The sequence below is a fragment of the Anomaloglossus baeobatrachus genome, chromosome 4 (assembly GCF_048569485.1).
Source record: "Anomaloglossus baeobatrachus isolate aAnoBae1 chromosome 4, aAnoBae1.hap1, whole genome shotgun sequence".
NCBI classification, from domain to species: domain Eukaryota; kingdom Metazoa; phylum Chordata; class Amphibia; order Anura; family Aromobatidae; genus Anomaloglossus; species Anomaloglossus baeobatrachus.
Window position 1 is genome coordinate 405,884,746 of NC_134356.1, and position 24,980 is coordinate 405,909,725.

At 50.6% G+C, this 24,980-nt stretch overlaps 1 protein-coding gene across 1 annotated transcript in view; it reads left to right on the forward strand.

Moving 5' to 3' along the window:
• GDI2 (GDP dissociation inhibitor 2) overlaps nt 1-24,980 on the forward strand; it is a 64,588-nt gene that overhangs the window by 28,749 nt on the left and 10,859 nt on the right. Inside the window, exons 7-10 of the mRNA XM_075345337.1 lie at nt 14,883-14,982; nt 16,291-16,462; nt 16,598-16,742; nt 23,090-23,144. Coding sequence (XP_075201452.1) covers nt 14,883-14,982; nt 16,291-16,462; nt 16,598-16,742; nt 23,090-23,144 — 472 coding nt within the window. The remainder of the gene's footprint in view (nt 1-14,882; nt 14,983-16,290; nt 16,463-16,597; nt 16,743-23,089; nt 23,145-24,980) is intronic.

The window sequence follows — 24,980 nt, forward strand, 5'->3', positions numbered from 1 at the left end:
GACCGTGCTTCATCCACAACTCCTGTGGAGCCTGCTGGATAGGAGCCGGGTACCGTTCAGGGACATGGCCCTGCTACGTGAAGGTACTCTGTATCCCTGTGGGGAACGCGCACGGCAACACCTCAGCTTTGCTGGGTGTGCTAGTGCACCGGGGGACCGGGTTAAACTGTGCCATTACACACTCGGCGTCGCTGAGTGTGTTTATATGTAGAGGCTACCGCGCTAACCGCCGCTGCCATGGGAAACTGCGGCGCGGCTGGGACTTGTAGTTCGCCGGGGACTTCGGTGTTGGCCGCGCTTTTACGGCGGCCTTGCTTATACTCGAGTCCCCGGCTTGGCTTGCGGCCTAGTTTCACTTTCTCCCGCCCTCAGCCCTGACAGGCAGGGGAAGGGCGGGCCGCTGCACGGAAGAGCAGCACTGAGGGCTGGAGTATGATTTCCATACTCCACCCCCCTCACTGTGCACAGTGGGAGCACCTCGGCTACGCCCACGGCTCCCTCCTCTCGTCAGGACGCCGCTGCCATTTCCTGTCAGCTCCTACGACACTGCAGAGAGGGACAAACCCTGAGAGACCCAGACACGGTCTCTGGTGGCCTCATAACCGCTTTAGGCGGCTGGTAAGCAGCACCTGTGGTGCTAGCCTCATGGTGCTGTAGTGTACTGATACATTATCTGTTTTTAGTATATATTTTACACTGTATGAGCACAGTTCATTCTGGCTCTATACCCTAGTGTGTTACTCAGGGTAAACAATAGCATGGCGCCCACAAAAGGCAGGGGTGCCAAAAACACAGGCTTATTATGCTGCCTGCGTCGCTTGTACGACCCAGCTGCCGGCAGGTTCCATTGACCCTCATTGTGTGCAATGTTCGGCCCCTGTGTCACTTCTTCAGCCAGGGCCCCTACTAAGAGGGGCCCAGGGGGAGCCACCTGTTGACACTGTCCTAGTGACGGGGACGGAGTTTGCAAAACTCTCTGAGACTATGGCTAAGATACTAGAAGCCTTGCAGTCCAGGCCGGTATCTCAGCAAAGGGACTCTGTTGAATCATTGTTCCCTGACCCCCTCAGTTGGACCAACAATGTCCTCCCGGGGTATCTCATGCATCCCAGGCTGAGGGTTCTGACTTAGACCCCAGCCCCAGACCGACTAAGCGGGCTCGCTTAGAACTTCCCTCGACATCATATTGTTCAGGGTCTCAGCGGGGGGAATCTCTGGTTGATAATGCGGAGACAGCTGATCAGGATTCTGATCCTGAGGGCGCTCTCAATCTTAATACTCCAGACGGGGACGCCATACTGAACGTTCTTATTGCGTCCATCGATCAAATGCTGGATATTTCTCCCTCAGCTCCTCCGGCGGAGGAGTCAGCTTCTCTTACACCGAGTATGTTTCTAGACCACTCTGATTTCAGAGAGGCAGTCCAGAATCATCATGCTTGTCCAGATAAGCGTTTTTTCTAAGCGCCTTAAGGATACACGTTATCCTTTTCCCCCTGACGTGGTTAAAGGTTGGACTCAGTGTCCCAAAGTGGATCCTCCAATCTCCAGACTGGCGGCTAGATCCATACTTGCAGTGGACGAGGGGGCCTCGCTCAAGGATGCCACTGACAGGCAGATGGAGCTCTGGTTGAAATCCATCTATGAAGCTATCGGAGCTTCTTTGGCCCCAGCATTCGCAGCTGTATGGGCACTACAAGCTATCTCAGCAGGTCAAGCACAAATTGAAGCAGCCACATGCACGGCCGCGCCACAAGTGGCATCCATTACCACCCAGACCTCGGCAATTGCGTCTTACGCTATTATTGCTGTCCTGGACTCTGCGAGCCGTACGGCGGTCGCGGCCGCCAATTTGGTGGTACTCCGCAGGGCCTTGTGGCTACGGGAATGGAAGGCAGATTCTGCTTCCAAAAAAGCGCTTAACCAGTTTGCCAATTTCTGGCGACAGGCTGTTTGGCGAGCGTCTGGATGAAATCATCAAACAATCCAAGGGAAAGGATACATCCTTACCCCAGTCCAAACCGGACATACCCCAACGGAGGAGAGGGCAGTCGAGGTTTCGGCCCTTTCAGGGCGTGGGCAGGTCCCAATTCTCCTCGTCCAAAAGGTCTCAGAAAGTACAAAGGAACTCTGATGCATGGCGGTCTAAGTCACGTCCTTAAAAGGCCACCGGAGGCGCCGCTAACAAAGCGGCTTCCTCATGACTTTCGACCTCCTCTAGTAGCATCCTCGGTCGGTGGCAGGCTTTCCCGCTTTTGCGACACCTGGCTGCCACAAATAAAAGACCGCTGGGTGAGAGACATTCTGTCTCACGGTTACAAGATAGAGTTCACCTCTCGTCCCCCGACTTGATTCTTCAGGTCATCCCCGCCTCACTAGCGAGCCGAGGCTCTTCGGCAGGCGCTGCGCACTCTGAAGGCAGAAGGAGTGGTGATCCCGGTTCCTCTTCAGCAACTGAGCCACGGTTTTTACTCCATCTTGTTTGTGGTCCCAAAGGAGGACGGGTCTTTCCGCCCGGTCCTGGACCTGAAACTGCTCAACAAACATGTAAAAACCAGACGGTTCAGGATGGAATCCCCCCGCTCCGTCATCGCCTCAATGTCCCAAGGAGATTTCCTTGCGTCGATCGATATCAAAGATGCTTATCTCCACGTACCGATTGCTCCAGAGCACCAGCGCTTCTTGCGCTTCGCCATAGGAAATGAACACCTGCAATTCGTGGCACGGCCGTTCGGCCTGGCAACAGCTCCACGGGTTTTTACCAAGGTTATGGCTACTGTAGTAGCGGTCCTCCACTCTCAGGGTCACTCGGTGATCCCGTACTTGGATACTGATCAAGGCACCCTCTCAAGAGGCATGCCAACGCAGCTTCGACGCTTCCCTGGAGACTCTCCAGGGTGTCGGGTGGATCATCAATTTTACAAAGTCAAATCTGACACCGGCCCAATCGCTGACATATCTTGGCATGGAGTTTCATACCCTCTCAGCGATAGTGAAGCTTCCGCTGATCAAGCAGTAGTCACTACAGAAAGGGGTACAATCTCTCCTTCAAGGCCAGTCACACCCCTTGAGGCGCCTCATGCACTTCCTGGGGAAGATGGTGGCAGCAATGGAGGCAGTCCCTTTCGCGCAGTTTCACCTGCGTCCCCTTCAATGGGACATCCTACGCAAATGGGACAGGAAGCCGACGTCCCTCGACAGGACCGTCTCCCTCTCTCAGGCGACCAAAGCTTCCCTTCGGTGGTGGCTTCTTCCCACTTCATTATCGAAGGGGATATCCTTCCTACCCCCATCCTGGGAAGTAGTCACGACAGACGCGAGTCTGTCAGGGTGGGGAGCGGTTTTTCTCCACCACAGGGCTCAGGGTACGTGGACCCAGCAAGAGTCCTCGCTTCAGATCAACGTTCTGGACATACGGGCAGTGTATCTTACCCAGAAAGCGTTCCAGCAGTGGCTGGAGGGCAAGCAGATCCGAATTCAGTCGGACAATTCCACAGCGGTGGCATACTTCAACCACCAAGGCGACACACGCAGCCGGCAAGCCTTCCAGGAAGTCCGGCGGATTTTGATGTGGGTGGAAGCCACGGCATCCACCATATCCGCAGTTCACATCCCAGGCGTGGAAAACTGGGAAGCAGATTATTTCAGTTGCCAGGGCATGGACGCAGGGGAATGGTCCCTTCACCCGGACGTGTTTCAGGAGATCTGTTGCTGCTGGGGGGTGCCGGACGTCGACCTCATGGCGTCCCGGCACAACAACAAGGTACCAATGTTCATGGCACGGTCTCAAGATCCCAGAGCTCTGGCGGCAGACGCCTTAGTTCAGGATTGGTCGCAGTTTCAGCTCCCTTATGTGTTTCCTCCGCTGGCACTGTTGCCCAGAGTGTTACGCAAGATCAGGACCGACTGCCGCCGCGCCATCCTCGTCGCTCCAGACTGGCCAAGCTGGTCGTGGTACCCGGATCTGGGGCATCTCACGGTCGGCCGACCGTGGACACTACCAGACCAAACAGACTTGCTATCTCGAGGGCCGTTTTTTCCATCTGAATTCTGCGGCCCTCAACCTGACTGTGTGGCCATTGAGTCCTGGATCCTAGCGTCTCCAGGGTTATCTCAAGACGTCTTTGCCACTATGAGACAGGCTAGGAAACCAACGTCCGCCAAGATCTACCACAGGACGTGGAAAATTTTCCTGTCGTGGTGCTCTGCTCAGGGTTTTTTCTCCCTGGCCTTTTGCCTTGCCCACTTTTCTGTCCTTTCAATCTGGACTGGAAAAGGGTTTGTCGCTCGGCTCCCTTAAGGGACAAGTCTCAGCGCTCTCTGTGTTTTTTCCAGAAGCGCCTAGCCAGGCTTCCACAGGTACGCACGTTCCTGCAGGGGGTTTGTCACATCGTTCCACCTTACAAGCGGCCGTTAGAACCCTGGGATCTAAACAGGGTTCTGATGGTTCTTCAGAAACCACCATTCGAGCCAATGAGAGATATTTCCCTCTCACAACTTTCGCAGAAAGTGGTTTTTTCTAGTAGCAGTCACTTCTCTTCGGAGAGTGACTGAGCTAGCAGCATTGTCGTGCAAAGCCCCTTTCCTGGTGTTTCACCAGGACAAGGTGGTTCTACGTCCGGTTCCGGATTTTCTCCCTAAGGTGGTATCCTCTTTTCATCTCAATCAGGAGATCTCCTTGCCTTCTTTTTATCCTCATCCAGTTCACCAATGTGAAAAGGATTTGCACTTGTTAGATTTGGTGAGAGCACTCAGACTCTACATTTCTCGTACGGCGCCCCTGCGCCGCTCGGATGCACTCTTTGTCCTTGTCGCTGGCCAGCGTAAAGGGTCACAGGTTTCCAAATCAACCCTGGCTCGGTGGATCAAGGAGCCAATTATCGAAGCTTACCGTTCGGCTGGGCTTCCGGTTCCATCAGGGCTGAGGGCCCATTCTACCAGAGCCGTGGGCGCGTCCTGGGCTTTGAGGCACCAGGCTGCGGCTCAGCAGGTGTGTCAGGCGGCTACCTGGTCGAGCCTGCACACTTTCACGAAACACTATCAGGTGCATACCTATGCTTCGGCGGATGCCAGCCTAGGTAGACGAGTCCTTCAGGCGGCGGTTGCCCACCTGTAGGAAAGGGCCGTTTTACGGCTCTCTTACGAGGTATTATTTTACCCACCAAGGGACTGCTTTTGGAAGTCCCAATTGTCTGGGTCTCCCAATAGAGCGACAAAGAAGAAGGGAATTTTGTTTACTTACCGTAAATTCCTTTTCTTCTAGCTCTAATTGGGAGACCCAGCACCCGCCCCTGTTTATTTGTGTACACATGTTGTTCATGTTGAATGGTTTCAGTTCTCCGATATTCCTTCGGATTGAAGTTACTTTAAACCAGTTTATAATTCTTTTTCCTCCTTCTTGCTTTTGCACCAAAACTGAGGAGCCCGTGGGAGCACAGGGGGTGTATAGGCAGAAGGGGAGGGGCTTAACACTTTTGAGTGTAATACTTTGTGCGGCCTCCGGAGGCATAGCCTATACACCCAATTGTCTGGGTCTCCCAATTAGAGCTAGAAGAAAAGGAATTTACGGTAAGTAAACAAAATTCCCTTCTTTTAGGTGTGCGTTCGGGGAGCGGTATAAGGCCAGGATTTTGGATGAGAAGGTTGGACCGAAGCCGATGTGGGTCAGGGTCTGGGAGAGTGAGTGCCAAGAAATTCTATCGAATGCCTTATCGGCGTCTAAAGATGGCATCATCATGGGAATTTTTTAAGGATATTATCCCTAGCTTCCCTGCCGGGGACGAATCCGACCTGGTCCAGGTGCACCAGATCAGGCAGAAGGGGGTTGAGTCTATTTGCGAGGAGCTTAGCGTATATTTTTAGATCCACATTAAGCAATGATATTGGTCTAAAACTACTGCACGCGGTGGGGTCCTTCCCGGGTTTTCTAAGTAGGGCCACATGAGCTGTCGTGGCATGGGGGGGAATGGAAACGCATCTGAGATGGTATTGAAAGAGAGGAGCATCAGGGGCGCAAGTTGTGCTGCAAACGCTTTATAGAATTTGGCAGGAAGTCCGCCTGGGCTCTTGTTACCTGGTAAATTACTGATTACTGTCAGGACATCTTCTAGTAGGAAGGGGCGCTCAAGGTCTACAGTTATGGATCGGTTGAGAGGTTTGAAGGGAGAGGCCATTGAAGGGAGTTCACCGTTTGCTTCAAGGGGGATCAGGGGTCAGATTATATAGTTTGGAATAGTAAGTGTGGAAGGTATTAGAGATATCTGGGGTAGCGTATAACAGTTCATCTCGAGAGTTCTTTATACAACGAATTAGAGTGTGGGCTCTCCCCTATTTTAGTGCGTTAGCCAGCAATCTGCCCGGCTTGTCCCCAAACTCGTAGAATTTTCCCCTCCCCACCTGTAACAGACGCTGATATGATGAGTCTAACAGTTTCTTGACCTCCAGTCTAGCCTGTAGGAGGGTCTGTAGGGTGGCAGCCGATAGGGCCCGCTTGTGAACGAGCGCCAGGTCTGAGACCTTACGGAGGGCATTTACCAGGTTTTGGGCCTTCTTTTTTTAATGCGAGCCCCGTGCTTAATAAAAATGCCCCTCAAGACGCACTTCAATGCTTCCCATTTGTATGTGGGAGCTGTGTCGTCTGCCGAATGGTCCTCTGATAATTGGGTGATAGCAGTCTGCACCTCAGAGGTACATAGCCCGTCCAGAAGGAAGGCCTCATTAAGCCGCCACGATCCCCTAGGTGCCGGGAGGGAGGGAACCTCAACCTCGCAGTTCACCGGCGCGTGGTCCGACCACAAAATGTTATCTATTCTAACCTGTCTGACCCAGGGGAGAGCGTTGTGCTGTATAAAAATATAATCTATGCGACTATATGAATCTTTGAGTGTGTGAGTAGAAGCTGTAATCTCTATCAGATGGATGTGCTATTCTCCATGTATCAAGCAGCTGGATGCTCAGCAGGGTTTTTTTTTATACGTTTAATTGTGGCATATGATATACTAGATTTCCCTTTAGAGTTATCTAATGTGGGATCAAGAGTGACATTAAGGTCACTACAGAGCATTGCTGTACCACGTATTAAGGGGGTCGCAGTGTCAACAAGGCCAACCATGAAGTCATCCTGTTTCTGGTTTGGAGCATACGCATTTATTATCGTAAAAGTTTGGTTCCCGGCTATCAGTGAGAGAATAATATATCGTCCTAGGCTGTCCTATGTGCAAATTATGATTTGATGAGGGAGAGATTTATGAATGGCGATCGCCACTCCCTTTGAACGCGACTCTGGGTTATCAGAGAAAAACCAGGTCTTGTAGTATTTGTTCTTTATGACCGGGGTGTGTCCCTTTTTGAAATGTGTTGCCTGAAAACATATTATTTTGACCTTGTGCTTGTGGAAATGGTAAAGAATCTGTGCTCTTTTCTCCGGTATGTTCAGACCCTTGGCATTAAAAGATACTATTGTCGAGTTGGCCATCTGTAAAAGAGTAGAGTTATAGATGGATGAGATGTAAGGACAGGCTAATCCGTCCTGGCCACGAACAAGAAAGGGAAAGTACGGTGTGATCCGTGGAAGGCAGGAAAAGAATAGAAGTAGGGGCAGAAGGAACCGCAAGGGAGGAGCCCCTGCACTAGCCCGTAGTTGAAGACCGTTTTTCCAGAGAAACAGCAATGAGGGCAGAAAGGACAGCAGGGGTATAGCCCCTACATAGAACACTAATTGAGAACAAACGTTCTTGGGGAGCATGTCCGCTCTACTCTGGCAGGACAGAGGAACCCGACCTATTAGGGGGAGAAAAAAGGCAGACATAGTCTATCGCGGCTCCGTAATAAACTGCAAACATTAGATATAACCCAGAACACTGGCACAAATAACAAAAAGATTTGAGCATAAAGGGCCTTAGATGGGCATTTGGATAACATGAAAAGTCGTTTAACTTAATTAACTAATGTGTAATGCACTGAGTGGATTCTATTAGCATCTACAGCTGTTTAGTTCAATTAACGTGGTCTTCCCGGTCTACGACCGCGTAGCCCCCTCGGCGGTAGGCCTCTTGCTGAGCTAAGAGACGGGGATGTAAGCAGAGGGGCAGGGCGCCTTCCCGGTGCTCATGGCTGAAGCAGGGTGGTGGACCATTGAGGGATGGTAATTGAGGGTAGGCCCAGGTTTGAGATGAAGAGTGGGAGGTCCTCTGGGGATCTCAAGACCCACCACCTCGAGTCTTTTTGCACTGACAATGAAAAGGGGAAGCCCCAGCGAAACTGGAGCCCTCTTTCTTTAAGCACATCCAGCAGGGGTTTGAGAGTGGCCCACTGAGCCAAGGTATGCCTTGACAGGTCCGGCATAATGCGGATAGTAGAACAGTTATATGTTAAGGTCTGTCTCTTCCGGGCTGCTTGGAGGATGGCTTCTTTTGCTGCGAAAAAGTGTACCCTATACACGACATCTCTTGGATGTGGATCCTCTGGGTCTGGGGGACGTAGCGCCCTATGGGCTCTGTCGAGCTCCAGGGTAGCCCCAGGCGGCCTTTTCAACAGGTTGTTAAAAATTGAAATAAGGACTGAGGATATATCAGGGGTGGCAATTGACTCAGGTAAGCCCCTGATACGAAGATTATTTCTTCGATTTCTGTTCTCCAAGTCGTCTACATGCTGTTGGAGAGCAAATAGCTGCTTGGACTGGTTTTAGTATTGAGTCCTGCATAGTTTGGACATTGACTTGGGATGTTGATTGCTGATCTGCTAGTACATCTACCCTGTGGGTGAGGGAGGAGAGGTCTGACCGCAGCTGGGCAAATTCTTGCTTACATTCTGCTACCACTTGGTTGGCCAGGGCTGCTATATCATTTTTGGTAGGAATGGATTGTAAGAGGTATCGCATGTCTGCCAGGGATGCTGGACGGTCCTCATTTATCATATTAGTAGAGAAAGATGTTGCAGAGAAGGAACGTATAGAGTCCTGTAAAGCTGGGTCGTATAATAATTGTGGGCTCCTGCGAGTATTTACGTTCCCACTGATATTTGCTACAGTGGTGATCCGGTGAGGTGGGGAACCTAGTGTCCCAGGCCCCTTATTCCACTGCGGCCGAGCAGCTTCTGCCAGGCTCCCATCCGGCGGGCTACCCTCCCAGGAAGAGCCCGTAGACCACCCTGCTGACGGGGCGGGGGAAGACGGTTCCACGGGGTCACCCCATGCTAGACTTTGGGGCTCTGGAGGTGAATGGGACCCTCTTCTCCCTCCACTAGTTCCTGGGGAAGGAGGTGTCGCAGGCGGCGATACCTGGTGCATATAGGTGTTGTCCACACCAGCTGGAGGAATGTTGCTCCTGTCTGGTCTGTGGCCCCCTCTTCTGCCCAGCTCCCCCCCATTAACATCCGTGGGCCGGGGTGTCCTGCATTCAGCGCGGCGGGTCTGCCTGTCAGGATTGACTCTCCCTCATCGGCGGTGACAACGGGGAGCTTCATCGGCCGCAGCTTCTAGACTCCCTGGGGGCTCTGTAGTGGTGGCTGCTGTTCGGGCGCCGCTCCGGAGGCTGTCCACACGTGCGTTGCAGAACAGGGAGATGCTGCGTTCAGGAGGGAGGCCTCTGAAGTGATGGTCCGTCAGATCTCCGCTTCTCGCGGGGATGGAGCAGGTGAGACTGTTGACGGCGTCGCCACTGAGGAATCTCCCCGCTGCGGCCGCAGGGCCCGGACCGGAGGTAAGCGGGCGCCATCTTGTAATGGCGTCTCTTGGCTGTGCTTGCGGCCGGACTTCGGCTCCTCCACTGGCCCGTGACCGCTCCGGGATGCCACGACTTCACCGCTGATCCCTGCGCCTCCACCATAGGCCCGGCACCGGCCGTGGGAGTCACAGGCCGCGGCTCCAGCTCCGGATGGAGCAAGGCGCCCGGACCCTGAGGCTGGGTAAGAAAGGGCCTGATTTTGCCCTGTGAGGTGGTGGGCTTCTTTGGGGTGCGGGCAGAAGCCTTTTTGCCCGTAGATTTGCCCATGTTATATCTTGGGCCAGTGTTTTTTGGGGTCTATAGAGAGGAGCTCATGGAGTCAGCGTCCTCACACGGCCATGTCCAGCTCCGCCCCCCCGAAGTCACATGTTTTATGCCCTGCACAACTACAGCAACAACTATAAGACTATTAACGTATCCTGCCACGCTGAGCTACTAGGGGTTGATAGCACCTCTTCCTTCTGTGAGTCTGGTGCCCCCACCACCGCAGCAACCGCTGCCAGCCCAGAGCCTACGGCTCCCAGTCCCCCGGAATGGGCACAGTTCCCAGGACCTGGTGCTGGCTATGCAACATCGTCCTCACACCCCTCGGGGCCCCTGGACAGAACACAGCCTGATGACGCCTCTATAGAGGGTCCTTCTGATAAGAATCAGCCCTCTGCTTCACCGGTTGCAGATCAGAAAAAGGGCATGACCTCCATGGTTCTCTCTCTGGGGTACACAGATGGGGTTCTCCCACATGTTCCGTGGTCTCTGAGGAGCCGGAGGAAGGGGAATGATGTTTGTACCAGGATGATTCCTTGGTTTCAACCTCCCCGAGCGATCAAGCTGCGATGGACTCCCTTATTGCAGCAATCAACCAAACTGCATGTGGAAGATCTGCCATCCACTACTACTGACCCTGCGGTCTCCTTTAAAAGGGTGAAGAAACCTCAAAAAAAAAAATAATTTTTGACGGCGCTTCAGTATCCGTAAACTTATGGAGTCCCGGTACCCCTTTGGCTTAGCTGTCTCGAAGGGCTGGGCCGATCTGGCCTCGGTGGACCCTCCCCCGGCTTCCTGCCTGCCTGAAGGACCCTCCTGTCTTTTACTTGATGGATCCTACTTCAAGGACCCGACAGACAGACAAGTGGAGCAGCTCGATCGCTCCGCCTTGAGGCCGCAGGTCCCTCTCTCTCCTTCCGTGTGGGTCGCACAGGCACCAGGACTACCGGTTTCCCTCAGACCCTCACAGATGTAACAGTTCATATTGCTGCGGCGGCGGAGTACCTCATGCAGGCCTCCCTCAACGCTGCTACCTGCGCAGTTATTGCCACCTCAAATACCATAGCCATCCGTTATTCCCTCTGGTTCCGATAATGGAGAGTGGACTCTGTCTCTAAGAAGCCTCTCACGGTACTCCTTTCCAGACCGATGGTTTGCCGATCGTCTGCACAGGCTTTTTTTTTTCTTCTGACGCCACGGGAGGAAAAAGAGTACCTCCCTCCCCCAACTCTAGCCCAGGACGTTTACTAGACATGCAGGGCCTGACCTTCTCAGCCCTCCCCGAGTCTACCTAGTCCTGGCAGTCTAGACAAAGACCGAGGAGTCTCGTCTTCCTCCATCTGGGCTGCCGCCTCAGACCACAAATGGGAGCGATACCTTGTGTCTTCTGGTTACCACATTGAATTCCGGACCCGATCCCCTGGTCAGTCTTTTCTCTCAAACGCCTCCAAAGGCTCCAAAACAATTTGAGGCCTTCTCAGCAATCTACTCCCTCCAAACGGCGGGGGTGATGGTACCTGTTCCGGATGGCGAGAGGTTCAAGGCCTTCTAGTCCAACCTCTCGTGGTCCCCAAAAAAGGACGGGTCAGTTCAACCCATCCTGGACCTCTAACACCTGCCAAATATGTGCACGTAAGGAGATTCAGAATGGAATTCCTAGGGTCCATTATTACCTCTATGGTCGAAGGAGAATTCCTTGCCTCCCTAGCTAGCAGGGACACGTACCTGCACATACCCATCGCCCCAGCTCACCAAATGTTCCTCCGCTTCGCGGTTCAGGACTTCTTTTTTTTCATTTGTAACCCTACCCTCTGCTCTGCCACAGCACCAAGTGTTTACACAAAGGTCATGGCGGCCGCCATGAGTGCCCTTCACGCCAGGAGAGTGGCTGTTCTGCCTTGCTTGGATGACCACCTCATCAAGGGCTCAACCAGCATGCAGATCTCTGTGGGCACCCTATCCCGCTTAGGGTGGCTTCTGACTCCAGTCAAATCATCCCCGGTCCCGTCAAAATCCGTCACCTCCCTGGGCATGTCCCTGGACACCTTTCGGGGCATGATATTTCTCCCTCAAGACAAGGCGACCGCTCTACAACAAGTGGTACACTGCCTTCTATATACTCCTCTCGCTCCATACGATTCAGTATGAGAGTGCTAGGTAGGATAGCGCTGGCTATAGAGGCAGTGCTGCTCGCTTAGCCACACCACCGCCCACTTGCGCTTCTAGCTGCCTGGGACAAGAGCCCCTTTTCCTTGGACGAACTTTTCACCTGACGCCTTCAGTCAGGTATGCGCTTTGCTGGTGGCTTCAGCCCTCTTCCATATCTAGAGGGAGTTTTTCTTTCTCAAGTGGACTGGCTACTCCTGACCACGGACGCCAGCCTCTTAGTCTGGGGAGCAGCGTACTGGCTCCACACTGCTTGGGGACGTTGGACGCCCCAGGAGTCTTCCCTTCCCAGAAATTATCCTGAAAATCAGCGCGATCTTTCTCGCGCTCAGGTCGTTTGATTCGGGTCCAATTGGACAATGCAACAGCTGTGGCCTATGTCAAAACTTCAGGGAGGTACAGGCAGCAAGACAGCTTATCTCGAGGTCCTCAGGATCCTCCCCTTGGCCGAATCAACGGGGTCTGTGTTTTCAGCGTTACACATACCGGGAGTAGAGAACTGGGAGGCGAACCTTCTAAGTCGCCAAGGCCTGGCGGCCGGAGAGTGGTTTCTCCACCCAGAAGTGTCCCCACACATCTGCACTCACTGGGGTACACCAGACGTGGATCTAATGACCTCAAGGTTGAACGCAAAGGTACTCGCGTTCTTAGCCAGGTCACGTGATCCACAGTCCATCTGCGCGGATGCTCCTCCTGAAGTCTCTTCCGTCTACCTTACATGTTTTTTGCCTCTGCCCCTGCTGCCGCGAGTAATCAGGAAGATCAAGGCAGTAGTAGTCCCGGTGATACTAATAGCACCGGACTAGCCCAGGTGCGCCTGGTATGCCGAATTAGTAAAATTGCTCATGGCACCTCGTAAGCATCCCAGACCTGCTGACCCAAGGGCCCATTTCCCATCAGAACTCCAGAGCCCTGAAGCTGACGCCTTGGCCATTGAGACCTGGACTTTAACAAGAGCGAGATTCTCTCTCGCGGTCATCTCCACCATGTACAGTGCCCGAAAACCGGCCTTCATCCCGTATTTACCACCGTACGTGGAAAACTTTCCTTTCCCAGTGCAGGGAATCTAATGTCCAACCTATGCCTCTGGCGATCCCCAGAATTCTTGATTTTTATTTTTTTTTTTTTTTTTTGCAGTCAGGTTGCAAAAGGGGTTGGCCCTCAGCTCCCTTAAGGGGCAGTTTTCATCTCTCTCAATTCTATCAATGCCGCCTAGCTTGCAATCCGCAAGTCAAGACCTTCCTCCAGAGCGTTTCCCATCTAGTTCCCCTGTATAAACGGTCGCTGGACCCATGGGACCTCAATCTCGTTTTGGATGGTCTCCATAGGTCCCCCTTTGAACCTCTTAAGGAATCTTCTCTTGCTCTTCTCTCCTGGAAGTTAACATTCTTAGTGGCGATTACGTCCATCAGACAAGTTTCGGAACTGGCAGCACTCTCTTGCCACGAACCCTTTCTGATCTTTCATCAGGACAAGGTGGTTCTACGCCCCCTTTCGGATTTTCTTCCGAAGGTTACTTCTCCGTTTCATATGAACGAGGACATTGTTCTGCCTTCCTTTTGTCCACACCCAGTCCAAAGGGTGGAAAGGTCTCTACATTCGCTAGACCTTGTGAGGTCTCTGATATTACGTATCCAGGACAGCCCCTTTAGGAACATGGACTCCTTGTTCGTCATTCCTGAAAGGCCTAAGAAAGGACAGGCAGCTTCATAGGCAACACTGTCTCGCTGGATTCGCTCTGCGATCCAGGAGGTCTACCACTTGCAACTCAAGCCCATTCCTAGTGGGCTGCGGACTCATTCCACGAGAGCATTTGGCGCCTCTTGGGCCATTAGGCATCAGGCTTCAGTGGAACAGGGGTGTAAGGCTGCGACCTGGTCTTGCCTACATACTGTTTCAAAGCATTACCGAGTCCATACCTAGGCTTCGGCTGAGGCGAACCTAGGTAGGAAAATTTTGCAGACTACAGTGGAGCACCTAGCTCCTGGCTATCTGGGACTGGCTCCTAGTCCTTGGGTTGCGTTTGTTTACCCACCCAGGGACTGCTTTAGGACGTCCCATGGTGCTGTGTCCCCCAATGAGGCGTCGGAGAAAAACTGATTTTTTGTGTACTCACCGTAAAATCGTTTTCTCCTAGCTATAATTGGGGGACACAGCACCCTCACTCTTGCCCTGTTGGGCCTTAGTTTTTTTTTCTCTCTCAGTACTTTTTTATTAGGAGTATTCACTCACATTTTTTGTTACTTGTTCTCCTACTGCTTGTGTACTAAAACTGAAGTAGCCTGGCTGAGCCAGGGGGTGTATACTGCAGGGGAGGAGCTAACATCTTTGCATCTACTTAGTGTCCTCCTATGGATAAGCAGCATAACACCCATGGTCCTGTGTCCCCAATGATGGCTAAGAGAAAACGATTTTACGGGGAGTACACAAAAATCCGTTTTTTAATCTGTGCTTGCAGTTAGTGAATGGAAATATTCTAGATTACATCCACAGGGTAAAACAATGTCCTAATCATTTACAACTAAAAGGCAAAAATCCTGTTGGAAAGATCACATCTAAGGATATACAAAATGCTTGCATGCATTGGATCATGGTTTGCATATGGCCAACAAGCCTTACTATATAGTGCAGACCATTTTATTTATTGGCTCTATGTATAATAGCATAGAAATATCATGGCATTTCTGAAGAAACTACTTTAATAATTGCATTTTTTTTTCTTTTACCACAGACTAAGTGCCATTTATGGAGGAACCTACATGTTGAATAAGCCAATAGAGGAATTGGTGATTGAGAATGGAAAAATTGTTGGTGTCAAATCTGAAGGAGAAGTACGCTGAATTTCTGATTGTTACTGCTGGTCATATTAGAAGATGCATCATTCAGTGCCCTTACCTGAGACACACTGACTCCTAAAAGCCATTAGTGGCACATGTTCATTTGATTGCCAGGATTTTATCATATGATGGTTCAGATTCTTACACAATTAGAAAATGGCATCCACTAGTAAAATAGGCGCTTCAAAACCCAAATGTTTCTCTTTAGTGAAAAGGCAAGCCTTAGAAGGGAAACGCGTGCTCCCAAGCACATAATACTCCAGTCTTGATCTCAAGTAGAAGGAAAAAATCTGAGCACTGCTTACTGTCTATCAGAGTCTGCCGGCGGCGCTTTCTTAGTTCAATCTGTCCTTTGGTATAGGAGCCGCTTGCGCTTATATTTTTCTGCAACAGAAACTGTCTGACCTCACACCTGAAAGGACACTGCTAGAGGAGGACTGGCAGCCACCGAGGTACTATTGCCTAGTAGTAGAAACGTCCATCCAAGAAAAAAAAGATCGGCAGCACTCTGCAGTGTGAGAAGTTTAATGTTGCTTCATGCAAACAGGTGAGACAAGAAAGGGGAGATGTGGGGAGAGAGCACAAAGGATAACGGTACCGTTTCGCACCACTAGGGGTGCTTTCACGGGATGGTCATCCTTTGTGCTCCCTCCCCACATCTCCCCTTTCTTGTCTCACCTGTTTGCATGAAGCAACATTAAACTTCTCCCTGCAGAGTGCTGCCGATCTTTTTTTCTTGAATACTCTTGTCTTTGGTAGAAAGTCAGGGTTCTATATACCGGTAGATATGAGTTTTGGTTTCTTTAGTCTCCTTTGGGGACTTGAACTTTGATTGTTTGCTTGTTGTATGTTTACCAATACTATAGTGCTGCAATATACAGAGCAAATCCCAGTCTTATATGAAGCTCAGCCGCTGACTCTGCTTCACAATAGTACCCACATTGCAGGGGGGGACAGAGTGCCCGAACGGACTTCTTGGCAAGATTCACTCTAAAGATAATGTGTCGGTAGAAAATGAGCTAGTTTTTAAAATCTTGTTTTGTTTATTAAATATATTTTAAAATGCTTGGATTTTTTTTTTATTTTTTTTTTGTCCGAACACTATCTTTATTTAAAATGTAAAATTTTCCGATTTCACGCTGGCCATTGGGTCTGTTCTGGACTCATACTTCTGTCATGGAGTGTAACTGGGTAACCAGAGAGAGTGTTTAGAGCCAGGCTTCAGCAGGAGGCGCCAGGACAAATAGGGTAAGATTTTTCCTATTAAGCCTTTGTAACTTTCCATTTCATTGATTCTTTTAGGTCGCCCGATGCAAGCAGTTGATTTGTGATCCCAGTTATGTCCCGAATTATGTCACTAAAGTGGGGCAAGTTATTCGTGTAATTTGTATCATGAGTCACCCAATAAAAAACACAAATGACGCCAATTCCTGTCAAATAATCATTCCTCAAAACCAAGTCAACAGGAAATCTGGTAAGATTATAAATCTGTCGAAAACATTGAGCTTTTCCTTGATATTTATTGGGGGTGGGTGATCTGCTGTAGTAGGCATTGTATGACCTGATTTGTTTTTGATGAATAATTTTTTTTTTTTATATATCCCCCAAGATATCTATGTGTGCATGATCTCCTCTGCACATAATGTGGCTGCACAAGGCAAGTACATAGCAATAGCCAGCACTACTGTAGAAACCAATGACCCAGAGAAGGAGATCGGGCCTGCCCTTGAACTCCTGGAGCCCATAGAGCAGAAGTAAGTGAATGCTAAAATCTATGAAAATAGTATGTGTATGTGTATATATTATATTATAGGTCGGAGTTTTTTCTGAAATAGTTGGAGTGCTGCCCCCTTATTTTTTCTGTATACAATTTTTTTTATTTATTATATTTTGCTTTTTAACTTGAAGCACACCTAGTTACCAATTCTCTTTTCTTTGTCGCTCCTAATTGGGAGACCCAGACAATTGGGTGTATAGCTACTGCCTCCGGAGGCCACACAAAGTACTACACTTAAAAGTGTAAGGCCCCTCCCCTTCTGGCTATACACCCCCCCGTGGGATCACGGGCTCCTCAGTTTTATGCTTTGTGCGAAGGAGGCCAGACATCCACGCATAGCTCCACTGTTTAGTCAGCAGCAGCTGCTGACTATGTCGGATGGAAGAAAAGAGGGCCCATACTAGGGCCCCCAGCATGCTCCCTTCTCACCCCACTTTCTGTCGGCGGTGTTTGTTAAGGTTGAGGTACCCATTGCGGGTACGGAGGCTGGAGCCCACATGCTGATTCCTTCCCCATCCCCATTAGGGCTCTGGGTGAAGTGGGACTTTACCGGTCTCCGGGCACTGAGGCCGTGCTCCATCCACAGCCCCTGGAGGATCTGCTGGATACGGAGCGGAGTTTTCTCAGGGACAGGACCCTGCTCCATCAAGGTACTCCGTGTCCCCGTGCTTATCGCACGCACACTGCAGCATTGCTGGGTGTGTTAGTGCGCCGGGGTAAACAGCGCTGCTGCGCTGGTGCCGTTACTCACTACAGCTCTGCTGAGTGAGGTGACTTTGTACGATCGGCCGATCCGGCCGCTGGGGTCAGTGTTTACTGGTCGCGGCTGGGATTTGTGGTGCGCCGGGGACTTCCGCACTGGCCGTGCATATATGACGGCCGCGCTAGATTACTACAGTCCCCGGCTTTTGCGGCCTAGTTCGTATCGTTCCCGCCCCCGGACCTGCCAGTCAGGAGGAGGGCGGGACGCTGTACAGTCCAGCAGCGTTAAGAGCTGGAGTCTGTTTTACATACTCCAGCCCTCACACTAGGCTCAGGGGGACGCAGCTTTTCGCTCTTTTGTTTGGGACGCCCACGGTCCGCCCCTCTTCACAGGACGCCGGCAGCCATTCCTGCCTGCACGCTGAACTGCGGAGGGGAGGCTGGGAGACCCAGACAAGGGATTCTACGATCTCACACCCGCTTTTCAGCGGGCGGTAAGCAGCCCTCAAGGGCTCTCCCCCACTTGTGCCATAGTGTACTTTTGTATTTTGTGCTGGCAATACTTTGCACTGTACAGTCGCTGGTGGTTTTCTGCTATATACCCTCCTTAGATTTCTCAAGGAGATAACAGCATGTCGTCCGCAAAAAGCAAAAGTGCCAAGGCACGGACTTTATATGCTGCTTGTACCGCATGTGGGGCTACTCTACCGGCAGGTTCCACTGACCCCCATTGTGTGCAGTGCTCGGCCCCTGTGGCAATTGCTCAGCCGGGGCCGCTGCTAGAGGTGACCCAGGGAGAACCACCTGTAAATGCTGTCCAGGTGACAGGGACTGAGTTTGCAGCTTTTGCTGACAAATTGTCTATGACTATGTCTAAAATTCTTGAAACATTGCAGTCTAGACCAGTAACTCAGACCATGGGCACTGTTGATCCATTGCCCCCTGGTCCCCCTCAGCTGGACCACTTCCTAGCTCCGGGGGTGTCATATGCACCCCAGGGTGACGGCTCTGACTCGGACGACAGTCCCAGACAACCTAAGCGGGCTCGCTATGAGCGACCCTCAACTTCATCACACTGGTCAGGGTCCCAGCGGGACGACTCTCTGTGTGATGAGGCGGATGTAACTGATCAGGAGTCTGATGCTGGGGCCGCTCTCAATCTAGATACCCCGGATGGTGACGCCATAGTGAATGATCTTATAGCGTCCATCAATAGGATGTTAGACATTTCTCCACCAGCTCCTCTTGCGGAGGAGGCAGCTTCACAGCAGGAGAAATTCCATTTCAGGTATCCCAAGCGTAAATTAAGCACGTTTCTGGACCACTCTGACTTTAGAGACGCAATCCAGAAACACCACGCTTATCCAGATAAGCGTTTTTCCAAACGGCTTAAAGATACACGCTATCCTTTTCCCCCTGACGTGGTCAAGGGCTGGACACAGTGTCCCAAGGTGGACCCTCCAATCTCCAGGCTTGCAGCCAGATCTCTAGTTGCAGTGGAAGATGGGGCGGCACTTAAAGATGCCACTGACAGACAGATGGAGCTCTGGTTAAAATCCATCTATGAAGCTATTGGAGCGTCGTTGGCGCCAGCATTCGCAGCCATATGGGCACTCCAAGCTATTTCAGCTGGGCTTACACAGGTCGACACGGTCACACGTACATCTGCTCCGCAGGTGGCACCCTTGACCTCTCAAATGTCTGCATTCGCGTCTTACGCGATTAATGCTGTCCTAGACTCTACGAGCCGTACGGCGGTGGCGTCAGCCAACTCTGTGGTTTTACGCAGAGCCCTGTGGTTGAGAGAATGGAAGGCAGATTCTTCTTCCAAGAAGTGCTTAACCAGTTTGCCTTTTTCTCGTGACCGATTGTTTGGTGAGCGTTTGGATGAAATCATTAAACACTCCAAGGGTAAGGATTCATCCTTACCTCAGCCCAGACAAAACAAACCTCAACAGAGGAGGAGACAGTCTGGTTTTCGGTCCTTTCGAGGCTCAGGCAGGTCCCAATTCTACTCGTCCAAAAGGACTCAGAAGGATCAGAGGGGCTCAGATTCTTGGCGGACTCAATCACGCCCAAAAAAGCCAGCCGGAAGAACCGTTACCAAGACGGCTTCCTCATGACTCTCAGCCTCCTCTCTCCGCATCCTCGGTCGGTGGCAGGCTCTCCCGCTTTGGCGACATTTGGTTGTCACAGGTCAAAGACCGTTGGGTGAGAGACATTCTGTCTCACGGGTACAGGATAGTGTTCTGCTCTCGTCCTCCAACTCGCTTCTTCAGAACTTCCCCACCGCCCGACCGAGCCGATGCTCTGCTGCAAGCGGTGTCCGCTCTAAAGGCGGAAGGAGTGGTGACTTCTGTTCCTCTTCAGGAACAAGGTCACGGTTTTTACTCCAATTTGTTTGTGGTGCCAAAGAAAGACGGGTCGTTCCGTCCCGTCCTGGATCTAAAGCTGCTCAACAAACACGTAAAAACCAGGAGGTTCAGGATGGAATCTCTCCGCTCCGTTATCGCCTCAATGTCTCAAGGAGATTTCCTAGCATCAATAGACATCAAGGATGCTTATCTCCACGTGCCAATTGCGCCAGAGCATCAGCGTTTTCTACGCTTCGTTATAGGAAGCGAACACCTGCAGTTCGTAGCTCTACCTTTCGGGCTGGCGACAGCCCCTCGGGTCTTCACCAAGGTCATGGCAGCAGTAGTAGCAGTCCTGCACTCGCAAGGTCACTCCGTGATCCCGTATTTGGATGATCTACTTATCAAGGCACCCTCTCAAGAGGCATGCCAACACAGCCTGAGCGTGGCACTGAAGACTCTCCAGAGTTTCGGGTGGATTATCAACTTTTCAAAGTCAAATCTAACCCCGACCCAATCACTAACATATCTTGGCATGGAGTTTCATACTCTCTCAGCGATAGTGAAACTTCCACTGGACAAACAGTGCTCGCTACAGATAGGGGTGCAATCTCTCCTTCAGGGCCAGTCGCACCCCTTGAGGCGCCTCATGCACTTCCTAGGGAAGATGGTAGCAGCAATGGAAGCAGTTCCTTTTGCGCAGTTTCATCTGCGTCCACTACAATGGGACATTCTCCGCCAATGGGACGGGAAGTCGACGTCCCTCGACAGGGAGGTCTCCCTCTCTCAGGCAGCCAAGGAATCTCTCCGGTGGTGGCTTCTTCCCACCTCATTGTCAAAAGGAAAGTCGTTCCTACCCCCATCCTGGGCGGTGGTCACGACAGATGCGAGTCTATCAGGGTGGGGAGCAGTGTTTCTCCACCACAGGGCTCAGGGTACGTGGACTCGGAAAGAGTCCACCCTTCAGATCAATGTTCTGGAGATCAGAGCAGTCTATCTTGCCCTACAAGCCTTCCAACAGTGGCTGGAAGGCAAGCAGATCCGAATTCAGTCGGACAACTCCACAGCGGTGGCATACATCAACCACCAAGGGGGAATACGCAGTCGGCAAGCCTTCCAGGAAGTCCGGCGGATTCTGACGTGGGTGGAAGACACGGCATCCACCATATCCGCCGTTCACATCCCAGGCGTAGAAAACTGGGAAGCAGACTTTCTCAGTCGCCAGGGCATGGACGCAGGGGAATGGTCCCTTCACCCGGACGTGTTTCAGGAGATCTGTCGCCGCTGGGGGATGCCGGACGTCGACCTGATGGCGTCACGGCACAACAACAAGGTCCCGGTTTTCATGGCACGGTCTCACGATCACCGAGCTCTGGCGGCAGACGCCTTAGTTCAAGATTGGTCGCAGTTCCGACTACCGTATGTGTTCCCACCTCTGGCATTGTTGCCCAGAGTGCTCCGCAAAATCAGGTCCGACTGCCGCCGCGCCATTCTCGTCGCTCCAGACTGGCCAAGGAGGTCGTGGTACCCGGATCTGTGGCACCTCACGGTAGGCCATCCGTGGGCACTACCAGACCGTCCAGACTTGCTGTCTCAAGGGCCGTTTTTCCATCTGAATTCTGCGGCCCTGAACCTGACTGTGTGGCCATTGAGTCCTGGATCCTAGCGGCCTCAGGTTTATCTCATGAAGTGGTTGCCACCATGAGACAGGCTAGGAAACCATCCTCCGCCAAGATCTACCACAGGACGTGGAGGATATTCCTATCTTGGTGCTCGGCTCAGGGAGTTTCTCCCTGGCCTTTTGCATTGCCTACTTTTCTTTCCTTCCTGCAGTCTGGGTTGGAAAAAGGTTTGTCGCTTGGCTCCCTTAAGGGTCAAGTCTCCGCGCTATCCGTATTTTTTCAGAAACGCCTGGCGCGACTTCCTCAGGTACGCACGTTCCTGCAAGGGGTTTGTCATATCGTCCCCCCTTACAAGCGGCCATTGGAGCCCTGGGACCTGAACAAGGTTCTAATTGCTCTCCAAAAGCCGCCTTTCGAGCCTATGAAGGAGGTTTCCCTTTCTCGTCTTTCACAGAAAGTGGCCTTTCTAGTGGCGGTCACGTCTCTTCGGAGAGTGTCCGAGCTGGCGGCGTTATCATGCAGATCTCCATTCCTGGTGTTTCACCAGGACAAGGTAGTTCTGCGTCCAATTCCAGAATTTCTTCCCAAGGTGGTATCTTCCTTTCATCTCAATCAAGATATCACTTTACCGTCTTTGTGTCCGCATCCAGTTCACCAATTTGAAAAAGGTTTGCATTTATTGGATCTGGTGAGAGCACTCAGGATCTACATTTCCCGCACGGCGCCTCTGCGATGCACTCTTTGTCCTTGTCGCTGGTCAGCGTAAAGGGTCGCAAGCTTCCAAATCCACCCTTGCGCGTTGGATCAAGGAACCAATTCTTCACACCTACCGTTCTGCTGGGCTTCCGATTCCATCAGGACTGAAAGCCCATTCTACCAGAGCCGTGGGTGCGTCCTGGGCATTACGGCACCAGGCTACGGCTCAGCAGGTGTGCCAGGCGGCTACCTGGTCGAGTCTGCACACTTTTACCAAGCATTATCAGGTGCATACCTACGCTTCGGCGGATGCCGGCCTAGGTAGACAAGTCCTTCAGGCGGCGGTGGCTCACCTGTAGGAAAGGGCTGTTTGACGGCCCTATCACGAGGTATTCTTTTACCCACCCAGGGACTGCTTTTGGACGTCCCAATTGTCTGGGTCTCCCAATTAGGAGCGACAAAGAAGGGAATTTTGTTTACTTACCGTAAATTCCTTTTCTTCTAGCTCCAATTGGGAGACCCAGCACCCGCCCTGTTTTTCTTAGGAAATTTGTTTTTTTTCGGGTGCACATGTTGTTCATGTTGAACAGTTCAGTTCTCCGAGGTTGTTTCTCGGGTTGAATTTGTATTTAAAACAGTTATTGGCTTTCCTCCTTCTTGCTTTTGCACTAAAACTGAGGAGCCCGTGATCCCACGGGGGGGTGTATAGCCAGAAGGGGAGGGGCCTTACACTTTTAAGTGTAGTACTTTGTGTGGCCTCCGGAGGCAGTAGCTATACACCCAATTGTCTGGGTCTCCCAATTGGAGCTAGAAGAAAAGGAATTTACGGTAAGTAAACAAAATTCCCTTCTTTAAATGGATTTTAAATATTCTGTAATTTTCCGAATAGTAGTGTTTTCATACTTGGTCCTAAAGGGTTAATGTTGCTATTTTGTTTTTTTTCCTCTTAGGTTTGTAAGCATTAGTGACATTTATGCTCCAACTGATTTGGGAACAGAAAGTCAAGTAAGTTTTATATAGAAATTTATACTAGATAAGAATCAGAATACTGACTGTAACAAACTAATGCTAAACTAGCCTATGAAATCTTGTGACAATTAAACATATACTGTATTTTAGAACTTGATGTAATCTAGGCAAAGTTGTTTTTTTTTTTTTTTTTTTTTCTATAACCAGATAGCCGATTCTAGGCATGAAATGCATTTATCGTTTGCATATTGGCTTTATATAGCAAGAAGATTCACTAATCACTGAAATATGAACATTTCCTCTATACAGAGAACCTATCTGCACAATTTTACTTGTGGAATTAAAGATGTGACATAAGGGGGCTGATACACAGATTAAATATCTTTTGGTGAAGACATTTGCTTTGTTCTTCTTTAATCTACCTTTGAAATGTTGGTAATGAGATTTCAGTGCCCAGGGGCCGGACTGTACACTGGATCTTGACCTCCCTCCCCAACCTCTCTCTGAATCCGGTGTATAAAGGGAACCTATCAGGTCCCATATGCGTTCTGACCTACAAGCAGGGTGATGTGTGGCCTAGAAATCCCTTCCTACTCATCCCTGTGTTGTAATATGAATTAAAAAAAAAAACCAAACTTTTTGTTACTTATGTGTTCCCTATGTAAATAAACAGAGGGTCTAGTCTCCTGGGCGTCGGTTCACCTAGTGGGCGTTTGCATGCTTTTCGTGATATCACGCCCCTGTGGGTGTGATACCATGGATTTACATGAGCGACGTCACCGTCAGCTGCTGCTGGAGATCCCGCGGGAATGAGAAGTGCGCACGCGTGGGATCTCCAAGAGCAGACTGTGACGGCACTCATGTAAATCCATCGTATGCTCACAGGGGCGTGATACTACAGAAAGCGTGCAAATGCCCACGGGGCGAAGCAACGCCCTGGGGACTAGCCCTTCTGCTTATTTACATACGGAACATGTAAGTTATAAAACGTGTTTTTATACATTCATATTTACACAATATTACAACACAGGGATGGGTAGGAAGGGGTTACTAGGCCACAACTCACCCTGCTTGTAGGTCAGAACGCATAAGGGACCTGACTGATTCCCTCTAAATAACAGATCACTGCTTTTACGGTGACTCTCCTTCTGTTTGACATTTTTCGTAGGCATTCATGTTGATACAATTTTGACATAGAACACTTTGATCGCTTCTTACAACTTTTTTTTTTTTCTCCATAGTTTTGTGCTAACCCCAAACCCAAAATTTTTATATTTTATTTTTGGTTTATCAGGCTTACCAATCCGGGTAGATATTAGTATGTATGTATGTATGTATGTATGTATGTATGTATAGATAGTTACTGTATATATAATTTATTGCTGCATTTATTAGTCCTTTTAGGAGACTTGAATCTGTGATCAGCTCATCGTTTATACGTTACACAACACCACAGTATTGCGTCATATAGTAAAAAAAATAGAAACTATCCACAGCTCCACGATGACTGCCAGGGAGGAATTCAACAGACCACCAGCTGTCATAGCAAGCTATCTGGACCATGCGATCATGTCATGGGGGCGCTGATAGACGCGATGACAGCAGCATTTAATCCTTTCCGTACCTTCGACATACAGTGCCTTGTGAAAGTATTCGGCCCCCTTGAATTTTTCAACCTTCTCCCACATTTTAGGCTTCAAACATAAAGATAAAAAAAAAATTAAATTTTATGGTGAAGAATCAACAAGTGGGACACAGTTGTGAAGTAGAACGATATTTGCTTTTAAATTTATGTAAAAAATAAATAACTGAAAATTTGGGCGTGCAATATTATTCGGCACCTTTAAGTTAATACATTGTAGTGCCACCTTT